At 41.0% G+C, this 18,610-nt stretch overlaps 1 protein-coding gene and 1 long non-coding RNA gene across 2 annotated transcripts in view; one reads left to right on the top strand and one right to left on the bottom strand.

Moving 5' to 3' along the window:
- Window positions 1-18,610, bottom strand: part of bahcc1a (BAH domain and coiled-coil containing 1a) — a 144,597-nt gene that overhangs the window by 10,577 nt on the left and 115,410 nt on the right. The window contains exons 16-23 of the mRNA XM_087245247.1: window positions 18,208-18,400; window positions 17,530-17,724; window positions 14,145-14,318; window positions 13,803-14,062; window positions 10,214-10,294; window positions 9,881-10,013; window positions 9,683-9,800; window positions 3,070-3,145 (exon numbers count right to left, since the gene is read on the bottom strand). Of these exons, the coding sequence (XP_087101373.1) occupies window positions 3,070-3,145; window positions 9,683-9,800; window positions 9,881-10,013; window positions 10,214-10,294; window positions 13,803-14,062; window positions 14,145-14,318; window positions 17,530-17,724; window positions 18,208-18,400 (1,230 nt within the window). The remainder of the gene's footprint in view (window positions 1-3,069; window positions 3,146-9,682; window positions 9,801-9,880; window positions 10,014-10,213; window positions 10,295-13,802; window positions 14,063-14,144; window positions 14,319-17,529; window positions 17,725-18,207; window positions 18,401-18,610) is intronic.
- LOC147846095 (uncharacterized) lies at window positions 1,288-8,226 on the top strand. The gene is made up of 3 exons (XR_015481411.1): window positions 1,288-4,435; window positions 7,061-7,500; window positions 7,658-8,226. It is a non-coding gene; the product is annotated as an uncharacterized LOC147846095 (long non-coding RNA).

Here is an 18,610-nt window from a genome sequence, read left to right as displayed (position 1 = left end):
CCAACATGATAAATGACACACACAGAAGTCAATCAGCGAGGCTCTTATGAAAGCAGCACTTATCTCATGCCAGCATGTTAGGGCTGAAAGCCACGGAAGCGGAGGTGCGGTAAACACTAACTTGCTGAGTAATAATGAGGAGTGTGTGAATGGAGCGACTGTGATTGCAGGTTTTTGCAGAGTTTCTCTGTCTAACGGAGCACCTAGATCCCCCCCCATTCAGCTCAAACCCCTTTCAGGTTGCTTTAATTTACGGTTTCCATGGTAACAGGCGCTCTCTGACTGATGGGATGTGAAGCTGGAAGGTTGTGCGTGTAGATTGGTGTCAAAGGTACATGGAAGATTGTAAAGCTCAGGAAAGTGGAAGTTCAGTGTAATTAGAGACAGCTGCTGGAGACCGTTTACACAAAGAAACAGCTGAACAACCCAAATGTGTGTATGTGTGTGTGTGTGTGTTTGTGTGTATTTCAGGAAAAGCCAGCAATCTAACCAAGAGATGGCTGGGATTTAAATATCTGATATACAGTTGAAGTCAAAACCTGTATATATTTTTTCTCCAATTTCTGTTTAAAGGAAAGATGATTTCTTCAACACGTTTTTAAGCATATTAGTTTTATTAACTCATTTCTAATAACTTATTTATTTTTTTATTTCTCATTGGATCAATCAGGAATGTCCTTTTAGTTAATTTATATTTATCAACAGCCCTATTCTCCAGTCTAGATACTGTCATTGTTGCCTAAAAAAGCTATGGGTCAACTACTGCATGTACTAAATATACATGTGTAATAAGTCAGAGGTTTCGGTCTGTGCTTCTCATCCTTCTGATATTTTTAGAAATGTGAAAATAAGTAAGTCTACGATCTCTCCCAACACAAACACCAAACACGAAGTGGGTTACGAGTAACACTGAACTGATCCCAAGTATGCAATGCGGTTTACAATATATAATTACAGCCCACTGGCTTAGATTAACGGTAATGCTATAACGCGAACAGATCATGTTAAGAGAGAACAACTTAAATTTGAGAGAGAGAAACCTGGGTTTGCTAATCATTTTCGTTCAGAAAAAGCTACAGTAAATGGCGAGCAACGGAAATGATTTAACTGAGACTTTATTTTAACAATCTTATGGAAAATTACCCAGAAAATAGGCTATGACTATGACATTCAAATGGGTTTTGAATGAATGTTAATATTCAGTCAATATTAATTTTATATAGTAGCAGGATTTAATGTTTTTTTTTTTTTTTTTTTTACTTATTTATTTTTTATAATTATTTTTTAGGGGTTTTTACCTTTATTGGGATAAGACAGTGGAGATTTTTACAGACAGGAAATGTGGGAAGCAGAGATAGGGGAAAGATCGGCAAAGGACCTCGAGCCGGGAATCGAACTCGGGTCGCCGTGAGCACCTTGGTACTATGTGTTGACGTACTAACCACTAGGCTATTGGCGCCAACATCTTTATTTAGTTTTACTAGAAATTATTTATTATCAATTAGACAGAGTCTCATCACATTTGCAGGTTTCTCAGTAGCGGAAGTCGTCTTAGTTGGGTAAACTTAGCTGTGTTTACACCACCGGATGAAACATCAGGCGCGAGTGATTTACACGTTACGTCAATGCAAAGATGCAAATAGATATCCTGCTCCACAATGTGTGCGAAAGACGCGATTCATGTGAATGAATCGGCGCAAATGGAGTGTTTTGCACGTTTGATGTGCTTAACACAAGTATTTTGCGAGTTGGAAAATCTGAACTCAAGCGGACATTCGTGCCATGTTTACCAATCAGCAGTTTGCTCTCGTGTGGGCATGATTATAACATAGTTCCCAGTTTTTGGTGTCCCGATGTTTCCTGAGTTTATGAACTCACAGAGCTGGGTGCACCTCTGAAAGGATCTAATGCATTCAGACACGACACTAAACGAAAAATTGTGTGAGAAGGCAACCAGAAGAGAGAACAATATCACGTTAATGTCCTGTAGACACACAGGATTTTCAATTAGAAAAGGAACAATAACCGTTTTCAAGGTATACCGCGGTTTTGAAAAGTCAAGGTTTTAATTTTTTTGTTTTACTGTTCCTAAGGTATATGTAAGTGGTTTTTTAACCAGTTTTGTAATTTTTCATTTTAGTTTTTTAGGACAACAGTATCTCTAGCAGAAAAGGAAACTCCATATCAAAAGCTACTGGTCAGCACGTGATTCAGCAAACATTTGAGAAACAAATCCCTTATAAACCATCATCCTATGCTGCTATGTGCATCCTATGTGCTATGCACTCGAACAGTGTGTTGGCTTACTTACTTTATAGCCAAAGAAAAGAAAGATAGAACAAAGATGCCTTTTCAAGTTATAAAGAAATCTGTTTTGTAAACTAACTAAGACTAAGCAGGTCAATGACTTATTTTATTCACTTAGCTTAACATGTTTACTGTTCCAAAATATTTCAAATGTTTCTTAAAATATAATTTATTTATTTTTTTACTCAGAAAAACATATTTTAGAGCAAAAATCACAATACCGTCATACTGTGAAAACGTGATATTTTTTCCCAAGGTTTTCATACCATCAGAGTCTTATACCGGCACATGCCTATATATGGCTAATCAACCTCTTACTACGCTTTCTAGAAACATCCTTGCAGGTGTGTTGGGGCAAGTTGGAACTAAAGTCTGCAGGACATCGGACCTCCAGGACTGAGTTTGAGAACCCCTGCTTTAAAGCCTTAAAACCAATGTAATAGGAAACCTTAGTGTACCATATTTGTGAAAAAATACATAGGAAAGCATGCACACTAATGTGTCTAGATGCAATCTTTTGGGTGAGAAAGTGTGAACAGAGGCACAGCTTGATTGCGGTATGAAAAAAATGAAGGCGAAAGGTGTGCTGAAAGGGGACTTTAGGATACGGTGTCGTGTATATGCATCTCAGGAAAAAGGATATTGTTTTGTGCTGCTCTTTAATGGAAGAGGGGATTTTGGAGGATGTGGTGATGTGTGGGTCCTGACAGGCCAAAAGCTCAGAGCGTAGGCAGGTTTGTTTGCTGTAAGTGCGAAACTCACGGCTTCCTGCAGGAGCTGCTCCAGGGAGTAAACTCTGGGCCGGTTTCCTCTCTCCCCGTCGATAACAATGCTGTAGCTGGAGAGAGAGAGAGAGCAGAAAGTACAAAGGAGTTATTTTGAGTTGTGTGTGTAATGCTTGGCCGTCCGTGTCGAACTCCTACAGAGGGCTCACTTTCATTGGCTGCGACTGATTCTCCTTAGCAGCACTTAAACTGCTGAAAAGAGGATGTGGGGTTGCCGACTGACTTGTTCAACCAGCTAAAGACTGTGGGAAACTAGTGGGTGATAATCACTGCGCATTTAACTCTGGTAGTCAAGCGCAATCCTTTTGGAGTAACAGTAATCTTTAATTGTGATGGTGCAAAAAATAACAGCAACAAGAATTTTTAAAAGGTGCAAAGCATCTCAAAAGCAGAGACACAAGAATCTACAGATTAATTGCCGTTAAGGCTGGTCCGAAAACCACATTTTAAGCTTCTAAGCTTCAATAGGAACCAACACCAAATATTCAAAGCTTTGGAACTAATCAGCAATGAATATTCAAAGTTTGGGTAGTAATCAAAGTGGGATATTCAAAGCATCAGTAAGCCAACACAGAAAATTAACTAAAATTTACGTGGCATATTCAAATCTTAGGTAGTAATCAACATGAAATATTTAAACCTTTGCTAATAATCAACCTGGAATATTACTTCAGCAGTATTTAACACAGAATATTCAAAGCTTCAGCAGTAATGATCGCAGAATATTCAAAGCTTCGGTAGTAATTAACATGAAATATTCAGTGCTTTGCTAATAATCAACACGGAATATCAGTTTGGCAGTATTCAACACGGAATGTTCAATGCTTAAATAGTAATCAAAATGGAATATTCAAAGCTTCGGCAGTAACCCAACACCAAAAATTCAAAGCGTCTGCAGTAATTAACAACAAATTTCCCAAAGCTTTGGAAGTAATCAACACACAATATTCACAGATTTGGAAGTAATCAATGTGGAATATACAAAGTTACAGAGTAACCAACACAGAATATTCAAGTCTTTCGTTGAAATCAACATTGCATACTCAAAGCTTTGGTAGTAATCAACATGAAATATTACTTCAGCAGTTTTTAACACGGAATATTCAAAGCTTCAATAGTAATTAAAATAGAATATTCAAAGCTTCAACAGAAACACCAATATAAAATATTCAAAGCTCCGGCAGTAATCAACACCAAATATTCAAAGCTTCGGCAGTAACCAACACCAAATATTTAAAGCTTCGGCAGTAACCAACACCAAATATTTAAAGTTTCGGCAGTAATCAACACCAAATATTCAAAGCTTCGGCAGTAATCAACACCAAATATTTAAAGCTTCGGCAGTTATCAACACCAAATATTTAAAGCTTCGGCAGTAATCAACACCAAATATTCAAAGCTTCGGCAGTAATCAACACCAAATACTTAAAGCTTCGGCAGTAATCAACACCAAATATTTAAAGCTTCGGCAGTAATCAACACCAAATATTTAAAGCTTCGGCAGTAATCAACACCGAATATTCAAAGCTTCGGCAGTAATCAACACCAAATATTTAAAGCTTCGGCAGTAATCAACACCAAATACTTAAAGCTTCGGCAGTAATCAACACCAAATATTTAAAGCTTCGGCAGTAATCAACACCAAATATTTAAAGCTTCGGCAGTAATCAACACCGAATATTCAAAGCTTCGGCAGTAATCAACACCAAATATTCAAAGCTTCGGCAGTAATCAACACCAAATATTTAAAGCTTCGGCAGTAATCAACACCAAATATTTAAAGCTTCGGCAGTAACCAACACCAAATATTTAAAGCTTCGGCAGTAACCAACGCCAAATATTTAAAGCTTCGGCAGTAATCAACACCAAATATTTAAAGCTACGGCAGTAACCAACACCAAATATTTAAAGCTACGGCAGTAATCAACACCAAATATTTAAAGCTTCGGCAGTAACCAACACCAAATATTTAAAGCTTCGGCAGTAATCAACACCGAATATTTAAAGCTTCGGCAGTAATCAACACCAAATATTCAAAGCTTCGGCAGAAATCAACACCAAATATTTAAAGCTTCGGCAGAAACCAACAACAAATATTCAAAGCTTCGGCAGTAATCAACACCAAATATTCAAAGCTTCGGCAGTAATCAACACCAAATATTCAAAGCTTCGGCAGTAATCAACACCAAATATTCAAAGCTTCGGCAGAAATCAACACCAAATATTTAAAGCTTCGGCAGAAACCAACAACAAATATTCAAAGCTTCGGCAGTAATCAACACCAAATATTCAAAGCTTCGGCAGTAATCAACACCAAATATTCAAAGCTTCGGCAGTAATCAACACCAAATATTTAAAGCTTCGGCAGTAATCAACACCAAATATTTAAAGCTTCGGCAGTAATCAACACCAAATATTTAAAGCTTCGGCAGAAACCAACAACAAATATTCAAAGCTTCGGCAGTAATCAACACCAAATATTCAAAGCTTCGGCAGAAACCAACACCAAATATTTAAAGCTTCGGCAGAAACCAACAACAAATATTCAAAGCTTCGGCAGTAATCAACACCAAATATTCAAAGCTTCGGCAGAAACCAACACCAAATATTTAAAGCTTCGGCAGAAACCAACAACAAATATTCAAAGCTTCGGCAGTAATCAACACCAAATATTTAAAGCTTCGGCAGAAACCAACACCAAATATTCAAAGCTTCAGCAGTAATCAACACCAAATATTCAAAGCTTCGGCAGAAACCAACACCAAATATTCAAAGCTTCGGCAGTAATCAACACCAAATATTTAAAGCTTCGGCAGTAATCAACACCAAATACTTAAAGCTTCGGCAGTAATCAACACCAAATATTTAAAGCTTCGGCAGTAATCAACACCAAATATTTAAAGCTTCGGCAGTAATCAACACCGAATATTCAAAGCTTCGGCAGTAATCAACACCAAATATTCAAAGCTTCGGCAGTAATCAACACCAAATATTTAAAGCTTCGGCAGTAATCAACACCAAATATTTAAAGCTTCGGCAGTAACCAACACCAAATATTTAAAGCTTCGGCAGTAACCAACGCCAAATATTTAAAGCTTCGGCAGTAATCAACACCAAATATTTAAAGCTACGGCAGTAACCAACACCAAATATTTAAAGCTACGGCAGTAATCAACACCAAATATTTAAAGCTTCGGCAGTAACCAACACCAAATATTTAAAGCTTCGGCAGTAATCAACACCGAATATTTAAAGCTTCGGCAGTAATCAACACCAAATATTCAAAGCTTCGGCAGAAATCAACACCAAATATTTAAAGCTTCGGCAGAAACCAACAACAAATATTCAAAGCTTCGGCAGTAATCAACACCAAATATTCAAAGCTTCGGCAGTAATCAACACCAAATATTCAAAGCTTCGGCAGTAATCAACACCAAATATTCAAAGCTTCGGCAGAAATCAACACCAAATATTTAAAGCTTCGGCAGAAACCAACAACAAATATTCAAAGCTTCGGCAGTAATCAACACCAAATATTCAAAGCTTCGGCAGTAATCAACACCAAATATTCAAAGCTTCGGCAGTAATCAACACCAAATATTTAAAGCTTCGGCAGTAATCAACACCAAATATTTAAAGCTTCGGCAGTAATCAACACCAAATATTTAAAGCTTCGGCAGAAACCAACAACAAATATTCAAAGCTTCGGCAGTAATCAACACCAAATATTCAAAGCTTCGGCAGAAACCAACACCAAATATTTAAAGCTTCGGCAGAAACCAACAACAAATATTCAAAGCTTCGGCAGTAATCAACACCAAATATTCAAAGCTTCGGCAGAAACCAACACCAAATATTTAAAGCTTCGGCAGAAACCAACAACAAATATTCAAAGCTTCGGCAGTAATCAACACCAAATATTTAAAGCTTCGGCAGAAACCAACACCAAATATTCAAAGCTTCAGCAGTAATCAACACCAAATATTCAAAGCTTCGGCAGAAACCAACACCAAATATTCAAAGCTTCGGCAGTAATCCACAACAAATTTTCCAAAACTTAAGAAGAAATCAACACATAATATTCAAAGCCTCAGTAGTAACCAACACTAAATATAAAATTTTGGTAGAAATCAACATGACATATTCAAAGCTTCATTTGAAATCATGAAATAATAAACGTTTTCGTAATAATCAACATACTGTAGAATATTACTTCGGCAGTATTCAACACAGAATATTCAAAGCTTCGGCAGTAATGATCGTGGAATATTCAAAGCTTCGGTAGTAATCAACATAAAATATTCAATGCTTTGGTAATAATCAACATGGAATATCACTTCGGCACTTTTCAACATGGAATATTCAAAGCTTCAATAGTAATCAAAAGGGAATATTCAAAGCTTCGGCAGTAATGATCGTGGAATATTCAAAGCTTCGGTAGTAATCAACATAAAATATTCAATGCTTTGGTAATAATCAACATGGAATATCACTTCGGCACTTTTCAACATGGAATATTCAAAGCTTCAATAGTAATCAAAAGGGAATATTCAAAGCTTCGGCAGTAACAAACACCAAATATTTAAAGCTTCTGCAGTAATCAACAAAGATTTTTCCAAAGCTTTTGAAGTAATCAACACCAAATAATCAAAGCTTTGGCAGTAATCGATGCAGAATATTTAATGCTACAGTAGTAACCAACACAGAATATTTGGTAGTAAACAATATATTCTGTATCAATATGGAAGCTTTTATTAAACACGGAATATTTAAAGCTTTAATAGTAACCGTACGTTCACACCGAAAGCAGCGAGAGCGTCAAAGTAGCCTGAAGTCATTCATTTTCAATGAGAGCCTGCGGCGATAAGCAGCATGGCGCGTCTTTGCCGGCATGGGCGTCTAGAAGAGTTGAAATCAAGTCAACGTCATAGTAATAAGCTACGACGCAATTCAGCGGCAAGCAATCAGAATGAAGACGTCCACCGCTTGATAGGAGTTCAGAGAACACAGACCTGTGAAGTCTGGTTCCGACCACAGTTGTTCCCAAGGGTTTGATGATTGCGATCGCCGGATTTCCAATTATTATTTACAATGTCTTCTTACAGGAACATGCACTGAATAAGTTACTTGTGAGTTACTGATGTGCAATAATGTATATATTATTAAAAAAGTGTGAATCTCACGCAACGTGACAGTACAAAATAGTATAGCTGCTTCAGGATATTTCAGACATATGGACACATATTGGATAAATAGAGCAAAGCCACACCACACACAACTTGATTGTTATATGACTTTGATAAGAAGCGCGCAACATTTTTCCGCTAGAAACATGTTTTACGCAGGAATGTAACTGATATGCTGCAACGGCTCCTTTAAATACGAAATCAATGTAGCGAGTTTTGACGCTCTTGCCGCCGGAGCTGAAGGCAGATAGCGTTGTCGCCAGGGCGGCCAGAGCGACCTTGGACGATCTCGCCGCTTTCGGTGTGAACATACGGTAATCAAAATGGAATTTCCAAAGCTCCAACAGTAATGATCAAGGAATATTGAAAACTTTGGTAGTAAACAATACAGAATACTCCGTAACAATACGGAAGCTTCAAGAGTAATCAAAATGGAATATTCAAAGCTTCAGCAGTAACCAAAAACAATATTCAAAGCTTCGGTATTGATCAACACCAAATTTTCTGAAGTTTGGAAATACACAACACAGAATATCCAAAGCTTCTGCCGTAATCAATGCAGAATACTCAAAGCTTCAGTAGTAACCAACACCGAATATTCAAGTCTTTGGTAGAAATCAACAAGGAAAATTCAAAGCTTCGGTAGTAATCAACATAAAATATTCAAAGTTTTGATGATAACCAATACGGAATATTACTTCGGCAGTAAACAACACTGAATATTCAAAGCTTCTGTATTGATCAACATAAAATATTCAAAGCTTTGCAGTAACAAACACCAAATATTTAATGCTTTGGTAGTAATCAACATAGAATATTCAAAGCTATGGAAAGTTTCAGAGGGAGGGGCTAAACATATTCTTCTCTTTATTAAGGGAATTAGCATTTTGGTGCAATATGCACATGCGACACATTTAGATTTCTTAAAAAAATTTTTTAATAAACTACAGAAGATTGGAAATCAGAAGCATACGGTACTTAAACGCTTTGAGAACACACTTGTGAACACACGAGACACTGCATTAGTGATACAGGGATCTGTTAAGAGTAATAATTTTAATAAGATAGCCTGACATTTTTCTAACTCCCATCAAGATATGGAATGAACCACCAACTATTCTGGCATATGTTTTACACAGCTGATGCCCTTCCAGCTGCAACCCAGTATTGGGAAACACCAATACACTTTCACATGTTCATCCAATTCACATAAAGCGCATGTCTTTTGACTGTAAGGGAAGCCGGAGCACCCGGAGGCAACCCATGCACCCAGCGACCTTCTTACTGTGTGCTAACCACTGAGCCTCTGTGCCACCTTGTTCTGTACTGCATAAGAAGTTCAGTCCAGAAACGGTGCATGTGCTTCAGGATCTTTGTAGGTTTGTTTGTGTGTTATACACTTACACATCGGGTGACTCCAGAGGTTGCACTCGAGCAGCATACAAAAGTTCATCTTCTTTGGAGATCAGAATCTTGAGTCCATCGGTCAGGAGCTCTTTGGTCAGAACACAGTTTGGAGGAGCTGCAAGAGAGAAATAAACAACTCAATCTCAATCTTAAGTACAGCACAAGTGCCTATTTGTTAACGGACGCCTTGTTCACCTGGAGCAATTCTGCAGCTTGCTGACACCTTCCTCTCCTCATCCTCCTCCGAGAAGCTGCTGTCCTCACCCAAGTGGAAGCCCTCGTCGGCTGCAAAACTCTCCATCAGACGGCTGACCGCTCGACCTTTAGACTGAGCCACACAAACAGCGCAATGACAATCACTTTCCAGAAAGTCTTACACTCTTTCCAGGATCAGCAGAAAATCACATCTGCCGACTGTGACTGTCAGAGTGTGTGAACATCTAATTTGCATGAAGTTTATTTTTATTCAGCAAGAGAAGATGAGAGTTTAATGTGCTAAAAATTGAGAATGTTTGTTTATTTGTGTACCTCTCGAAGTCTGGTTCTCCGAGTACTGCCGTTGTCATCACTGTCTGGAGACTGGGCTTTAGTTGACCAGTAACTTCTCCTCTACAGCGAAGAACAGAAAACGTCAAATATTAGTTCAAGACAGGCGTGGACATCTGAAATCAACGTACTGTATGCAAGTACAGAAGTCACACTTTGAAGACATTTAGTTACTGTTCATCTACAGTATTTTAAATAATTGGATTGGATTAGAGGTCAAATAAGAGACTCTCATGGGTCAGGAAATTTCTGGAATATATTATGTATATTCCAGAAATTCCCTGACCTATGGGAACCCTGTTGAAGGCTGAACTATTACATGTAAAACATGAATTCTGATGAGGAAAAATATTATGACTAATTAGAGTGCCTATAGTGACCCTGTTCACTGTGGAACTTTACCTGTGGATCTTTACCTAGGAACTGAGAAAGCAGCTTTCCTAGTCCCATTTTCCATCATATGGACACAGCTACATGTCCAGAATTTAACTGGGGGGAGTGACACCATCAGAACACCATAAAGAACATTTTAAATTTGGCATATTACTGTAACGGAGGCCAGTTAGTCAGGTCTATGTGGGTAAACCTCACTCCCCTAATATCAAGTGGTAAATTAGTGACATGACATTAGAGGCTGTGGTCTTAAGCCTAGTTTATACTTCTGCGTCAAGTGACCGGCGTAACTCACGGCGCATGCAACGCGCACAGCTGTGCATTTATACTTCTGCGCGCTTTCTCTGTTGGTCTGCATTAACACTTCCGAAACGCTAGGTGGCAGTGAGGTGTAAATGTTCCTCTTTGTCGAGTTTCTTCGCGTCTGTTTTGCTTTTCCTGAGCACTTCCTGGTTGTACAAGTGACTCAAACTCGCTCATTTTGAGGCAGTAACCGGCAGACGTGCAACAACTTTAACTATGAGGTAAACACAAAACAAAACTTTCCATCCGGAGCTCCTTTACGGGACTCCACACTTGTAAACAATCGCTCGCGCCATTCGCGCGGCTCTCGGTCCCCCCCAGACTCGTCAGCGCTACCAAACCGACCAATCACAGAGCTTGCGCTACGCGTTGTTGCGACGTGTAGTTACATTTTTTGAGAGGTACACGTAAGTGACGGCCAAGGCGAAGGGCTATGCGTCAGCGCCGTAGCATACGCCGGCGTTTGACGCAGAAGTATAAATCAGCCTTTAGGGTTCTTGGTAGTGCGTACAACTTTCATGCTGGAATTGTCAGTTTGAATACAGCTTGGAGTGGGTCAGTGTAGAACAGGAGGGGTTACATTAGTACTATGACCTCTATAAAAGTGAGGTTTAGTGGGGTGAATGTAACAAAGGCATGCTAGTCAGAGATATGAGAGGCCACTAGAAAGTCTTCTAGACTTTGTCTAGACCATTTTTAGACTTTTTGTCACCTTTGGCAACATTGCTTTTCCAACCTGCTTGAACCTGCACCTCCTTACTTTATGTTTATCTATGAGAGCAAAGATAATAGCTGTGGAAATCTGGCAAGGCTATTTTATCTCTAACAAATATGAAGCGATGACTTCATCTTTAATAGAGAAGATACTAATGTTTTAAATGAATACACTACATTAGCAATAATAACGTTATTAACCTTAACGTTTATAACCTTTTCTCTGCTTCTAAGATGCTACAGTGTTTAGGGTACTCATTAGAGCGCCCACCTCACACACTGAAACTGTGTGCATAGTTGTCGAATCAAAGGGGTTACTTAAAAATACAATGTTGTCTAAACTGCTGGCAGCTAGCTCTCTGCAACTCTGCCACGGTCACTCACTGAAGCTAAGCAGGTCAGTACCTGGATGGGAGACCATATAGCAAAACTAGGTTGCTGCCGTAAAAGGTATTAGTGAGGCTAGCAGGGGGTGCTGAACATGTGGTTTGTGTGGGTCCTAATGCCCCATTATGTTAATGGGGACTCTATACTGCTCAGTCTTTTGCTGCGTTCACACCAGACGCCGAACGCGCATCAAGCGCGAGTGATCAACATGTTAAGTCAATGCAAACGCGCGAATAGACATCCTGCGACGTGATATGTGTGAATGACGCGAATGGCGCGGTGCGAATGGCGCGATACACGCGAATGGCGCGGCGCAAATTAAGCGTTTTGCACGTTTGATGCGCAAATCCCTTGAGTTCGAAAATCTGAACTTCAGCAGACATTCGCGTCGCGTTAACCAATCAGGAGCTTGCTATTGTGGGGGCGTGATTGTGATGTATCGCCTGTTGTCGGTGTCCCTGGGGAAATCCTCCAGCCAACACCGACAAGAAGTTCATCAAACTGGGCTCGGCTCAGTCAGAATCACCACTGAAAGCCTCCATCATCCAGGTTCAGTTTCTGGCGGAGTTTATGAGCTTAAAGAGCTGGATGCACCTCTGAAAGGATGTAGTGGACTTAGAAACGGCCCTAAAAGTATCAACGCTTTTCATTAGCTTATTTTCTTCATAAAATCCATGCTAGCCCTTTAGCTATGAAGCTAAAGTCACGGGGCAGACAGAAGCCCTGCCCATCATGCGAATCCGCGTCTGTTCTGAAGTGAATTTGACTCGCGAATGAAGCAGATTTGACACGTAAATGAAGCGGGGTTTGACGCGCGAATGAAGCGAGTAACCTCAAATGTTCACGCGGCTATTTACGCGCGAATTATCCTCGCGTTCCATGTCTGGTGTGAACACAGCATTTCAGATGAGACATTTAAAAGAGTTCCTGACTTTCTGTGATCGTTAAAAATCCCAGGATGTCTTTTAAAATAGTAGGGATTTAACCCCAGTGTTCTGGCCAAATTTGCCCACATGGCCTCCAAACCATCTCCAAATCATAATTAGCTTCATTCTTGTGTCCTCTCCGTCAATAAGCTGGTGTGTGGTCTGGCACAAAATTGCTGAGAAATTTTGTTTATTTCCCCCTTCTGCCACTATCAACAGGAAGGTTAAGAATTTTACTTTCTTGGGGTGGGGCAGGGCACTCTGAGCTAGACAAACTTGTAATTGCGTAGTTCGCCTATGCCTAGAAATCATACTGACAATTTGTTTAGGTTTGAAGAAAGTGATTAAGAGTTCAGGGTGTTGCCCTGTCCTACAAATCCCACAGATATCAGTCCAACTGATGATTGGGATGCGATAGACCAAAAAGATTGCTCCACTTTAAACAGAACTTGAAGGACCTGCTGCAAAAGGCTTGGTGCCACAGGAGACATTTGGGGGTCTAGCAGAGTTCATGCCTCGGTGGTGTAGTAATCATTTGGCAGAAGGGGTAACAAACAGAACATTAGGCAGATGGTCATAATGTTTAGGCTCATTTGTGTACATCTCAGTGTACAATTATATTTAATTCAGTTCAATTTAACTTTATTTCTTTAGTGCTTTTGAAGAAAACATTCAGATTGTGGAACATTTCAGCAATTCAGGCAGGCAGACAGGAGAGTAGTGTAGAATGCAGGTGCTGTTCTAGTTAACTAAAGCTACTTCAATTCCGTTTAGTATGAATGTCACTGTGTAATGCAACGTCAGTGCAATGCAAATAATTTTTTCATGAATGTGTTCATGTTGCCTACCGTGGCTCTCAGCATGGAGGTCTTCCGAGTGGCTCTCTTCAGTCTTTCGCTGCTGCTGCTAGGAAATGGAAGCAGGCTGCTACTCTTCCTATAATGACCAGGCCTTCCTGCCATTCCAGACCAGCGTTTGTCCTGCAGTCTTGGCCTGCCTGGTCGTCTTCTGGCACTTGGAGGTTTGGAGACAGTGATGGGGACTGATCTACAGGGGGTCCGTTGTTTGACCTTCACATCCCCCGCCGTTACAGCATGAAACTGAGATCCTGTTTGGGTTTCATAAAATTAGAAATTTTTGCAATCAAACAAATGCGAGGTGCATTGATCACTATTTGTGAATCACTTTACCATAAAGTTCTTGTCGTTCTCGCTTAATCTTTGCTTTTTGATTGGCTTCCAGTTTGACCACAGAGAAAGGGGAGGGGCCTGTAACAGCCGGGCTAAACGACAGATCTCTGAATGCTGGAGCTTTGACGTCTTGGCCTTCCTCACTGCCATAACTGCCCTCCTCTTCTTCTTCCTCTGTAGCATGAAAATGGCATTTCAATATGGCTGATCACATCTGTATATATATATATATATATATATATATATATATATATATATATATATATATATATATATATATATATAATTATTCAAAACATGATATGCTGGAATCACTATAAAGAAATTTTGTTAGCAGTTTGCAGCTACATCTTGATCTAATTTGGAAGTTATGCAAACATTTGTACACCATATGAAATAAATAATGAGTTATAGTGTTGTTTTCAGGAATGCTGAAGAAGCAAATACGCTAATTATTTATGGGAACAACTTTATATTCTGCTTTTTTTCTAATTTTTTAAAACATTATTGCTATTTTAGTGTGGACTAAGGGAAAACATCATCAGAAAGTCTCTGAAAGTCTTCATAAAATCTGCATCTGTTTTGAATCTATTTTTCTTCTTGCGTGTCTATAGTTGTGGCAGCAAATATTTTATATAGACCTGCTCATAAATAACTGATTCTTTACAGGTTGGTTAAATTTTCTGCTTCTTTCAAAAACATTTTATTTTATGTTGTGTTGGTGTACGCAACCCAAATGTATGTTTCAATGTATGCTGGGCAAACATTGCCTCTAGGCAAAGGACGGTCACGCCGCCCTTAACCCTAAAGTGAAGGCGTGGGTGGGGGCGACTAGACGCGGATATAGCTGAGGGCGCGGGTGTTGAGGGTAGTGTCGCGGACGCCGCCCTCTCTATTCTGCCGCCCTAGACGCGGATATAACTGAGGGCGCGGGTGGTGAGGGTAGTGTCACGGACGCCGCCCTAGACGTGGATATAAATGAGGGTGCGGGTGGTGAGGGTAATGTTGCGGACGCCGCCCTCTCTATTCTGCCGCCCTAGATGCGGATACAACTGAGGGCGCGGGTGGTGAGGGTAGTGTCGCGGACGCCACCCTCGACGAGGATATAACTGAGGGCGTGGGTGGTGAGGGTAATGTTGCGGACGCCGCCCTCTCTATTCTGCCGCCCTAGACGCGAATATAACTGAGGGCGTAGGTGGTGAGGGTAATGTTGCAGACGCCGCCCTCTCTATTCTGCCCTTCCTAGACGCGGATATAACTGAGGGCGTAGGTGGTGAGGGTAGTGTCGCGGACACTATTCTCGACGAGGATATAACTGAGGGCGCAGGTGGTGGGGGTAATGTTGCGGACGCCACTCTCTCTATTCTGCCGCCCTAGATGCGGATATAACTGAGGGCGCGGGTGGTGAGGGTAGTGTCGCGGACGCCACCCTCGACGAGGATATAACTGAGGGCGTGGGTGGTGAGGGTAATGTTGCGGACGCCGCCCTCTCTATTCTGCCGCCCTAGACGCAAATATAACTGAGGGCGTAGGTGGTGAGGGTAATGTTGCGGACGCCGCCCTCTCTATTCTGCCCTTCCTAGACGCGGATATAACTGAGGGCGTAGGTGGTGAGGGTATTGTCGCGAACACCACCCTCGATGCAGATATAACTGAGGGTGCCGGGTGTGAGGGTAGTGTCGTGGACGCCGCCCTCTTTATTCTGCCGCCCTAGACGCGGATATAACTGAGGGTGCGGGGGTGTGAGGGCAGTGTCGCGGACGCAGCCCTCTCTATTCTGCCGCCCTAGGTGGCCGCGCCTAGGTCGCCTCTATGGACGCGCCGGCCCTGACTACATATAATAGCTTGTGAAAACCATATGCACTTGGACAACTTTTAATTCCCTCTCAAGATGTTCATCTGAAGAATATTTGGGCCTAAGTGGACCAATTCAATAAAGACCACACACATATCCCAATTACACTGTCCTCAAACAGCTCTTCTCAAACATTTAGTATTTCAAGAGAAACAGGCCCAGATTTATGGAGACACATATACTTAGGGCTGGGACACATCAAGTCAACGGTTGGCCATTGGGCTTTGTTACTCCGTCAGTAAGACTAGTTGGATGTGTGTTCCACACATTGACTGCGTCCAAAATCGTCTACTGCTCAAGTAGGTTCTACATTTGAATTAGATTTTACTACATGACCATTACAAAAGTGTGTTCTACGCACTACATCCGCTATTTGTCATTAACGCATGACCTACCCATTTCAGCTGTGATGCTTCATTCTCATTCATGAACTCTCTCATGTGGCATCATAGAAAAGCATAGCATTCATCGAATGAGCACTTTAGAAGCTTGCCTGAAGTAATAGGTCATCCAGGTACTTCTTTCATACTGTTTTTCAAATACTATGAGTTGCAGCATACTACTCGGCTCGCATACCGTTTTTAACATACTATATAGTATGGAAGTATGCGATTTAAGACACAGCCATCGGCTCTTATCAGGTTAATGTTAGAGCTCGTTGGCCCGATTTAGCATGTTGATTTGGCGTTGGACCATTGGCTGAAGAGATCACTCTAAAGCCTGTTTTATACTTTTGCGTCAAGTGACCGGACCAACACTTTCGAAACGCTAGTTGGCAGTGAGGTGTAAATGTTCCTCTGTTTCGAATTTCTTCGCTGCTGTTTTGCTTTTCCTGAACACTTCCTGAATGTACAAGTGGCTCAAACTCGCTCATTTTAAGGCAGGAACCAGCAGATGTGCAACAACTTTAACCATGAGGTAAACACAAAACAAAACTTTCCATCTGGAGCTCCTTCACAGGACTCCACACTCTAAACAATCGCTCCATTGGGCTCGCGCCATTTGCCTGGCTCTCGGTCCCACCCAGATTTTTCAGCGCTACCAAGCCGACCAATCACAGAGCTTGCGCTACGCGTCGTTGCGACATGTTGTTACATTTTTTGAGAGGTGCACGTCAGCGACGTCGACGGCCACGGCGTAGGGCTATGCGTCAATGGCGTAGCATACGCGTGTGCGTTTGATGCAGAAGTATAAATCAGCCTTAATTGGTTATTCAGCAACGAATCAAGAGCGCAAGTGTGACATATTGAAGTGACATATTAAAGCGCATCAGAGATTGGGATTCCACTTGTAAAAAGAGAAAACAGACTACTGCCCCCATGCGAAGTGGATAGACACATCCACAGCGCAAAATGCTGCAAAGTTTTGGTCCAGATACGATACAATCCGAGGCAACAACACAGTTTGGCTTTGTTGGTGCTAGTTGTTTGGCGTTGGCTTGGTGTGTCCTGGCACTTAGAGTGTTTGAAAACTGTGACATTTAAAGTTTGGCTATGCCTATTTTACATTCCCCAAATGAGACACTCTCACCTTGCTCAGAGGACTCGCTCTCTGGGGGTGACGTCTCCCCATCCTCGTCCACCTCCTGTCTCCTTCCCTGCGGGATCCTGGCCCCTGGCTGCTGCAAACAAGCTGTTGCTCCTGGACTTTTCTTCCTTTCCCTTTTTCCTGCCACAGATTCGTGCCGCTTCCAGCTCTCCTGTGTTCCACTGTCTCCACTTGTGGCTGGAATAGAGCAAGAGACAATCATTTCCATTCAGAAATTCAAGAAAACTACATCTCCATTGATACCTTTGCAAGGATATGGTGGAAATCATGCTTCATTTAGCTAGAAAGAATTTTAAATCCACTTTTTAGGTCTTACTACTTAGTACTGAAAAGAGTTTTTGGTTCTCAAAAGTGTTCTTGGAGCTTCGTACTATTACATTTGAACCACTGATAACACATGGACTGTTTTGACAATGTTTTTGGTTCTTTTATTGGACTTTGAACATCTCTGGACCATTGCTGTCTAAGGGGCGAGGGGGCTCTCAGATTTATCTAAAATATCCTAATTTGTGTTCTGAAGATGAACAAACGTCTTAGATAATTGGAACAACACAAGGGTGGGTAATTAATCACGGAATATTCACTTTTGGATGAGCTAACCCTTTAAAGTCAGACATTACATGATATACACACATTGGCAATGTGGAAGTTGGGCTTTACCTGTGTCGCTGAGGCTCTCAGACTCATTGGCTGTGCTGAGCTGTGCCGAGTCTCTTTTAGAGCTGCTGTGGCCAGAGTACAGGCTCTTGGATGCCGTGGTTCCAGATGTATGTTGTCCACCTGGGACTCTCTGCTTGAGTTGTGTAATTTGTTGATCTATGGTGCTGTTCTTCCGATAACACTGTGATTTCATCTAAGAAAGAACAAGAGCAGTCCTATCAGGGAAACACCGAGTTTTGTTCTCTGCGACTTTTTGATTCTTCTCTAATGCCGAGTTCACACTGCAAGATTTTAGCCCTGATTTTGTTTTGTGAAATTAAAAACAAATGGCTAAAATTGCAGGCCAATCAGTTGTATTTTCATGCTGCATATCTGGATCTGTCAGCATTTCATAATCATAATT

The sequence above is a fragment of the Danio rerio genome, chromosome 3, assembly GCF_052040795.2.
Source record: "Danio rerio strain M-AB ecotype USA chromosome 3, GRCz13ab, whole genome shotgun sequence".
In the NCBI taxonomy this organism is placed as follows: Eukaryota; Metazoa; Chordata; class Actinopteri; order Cypriniformes; family Danionidae; genus Danio; species Danio rerio.
This window is presented reverse-complemented; position numbering and strand designations above follow the sequence as displayed.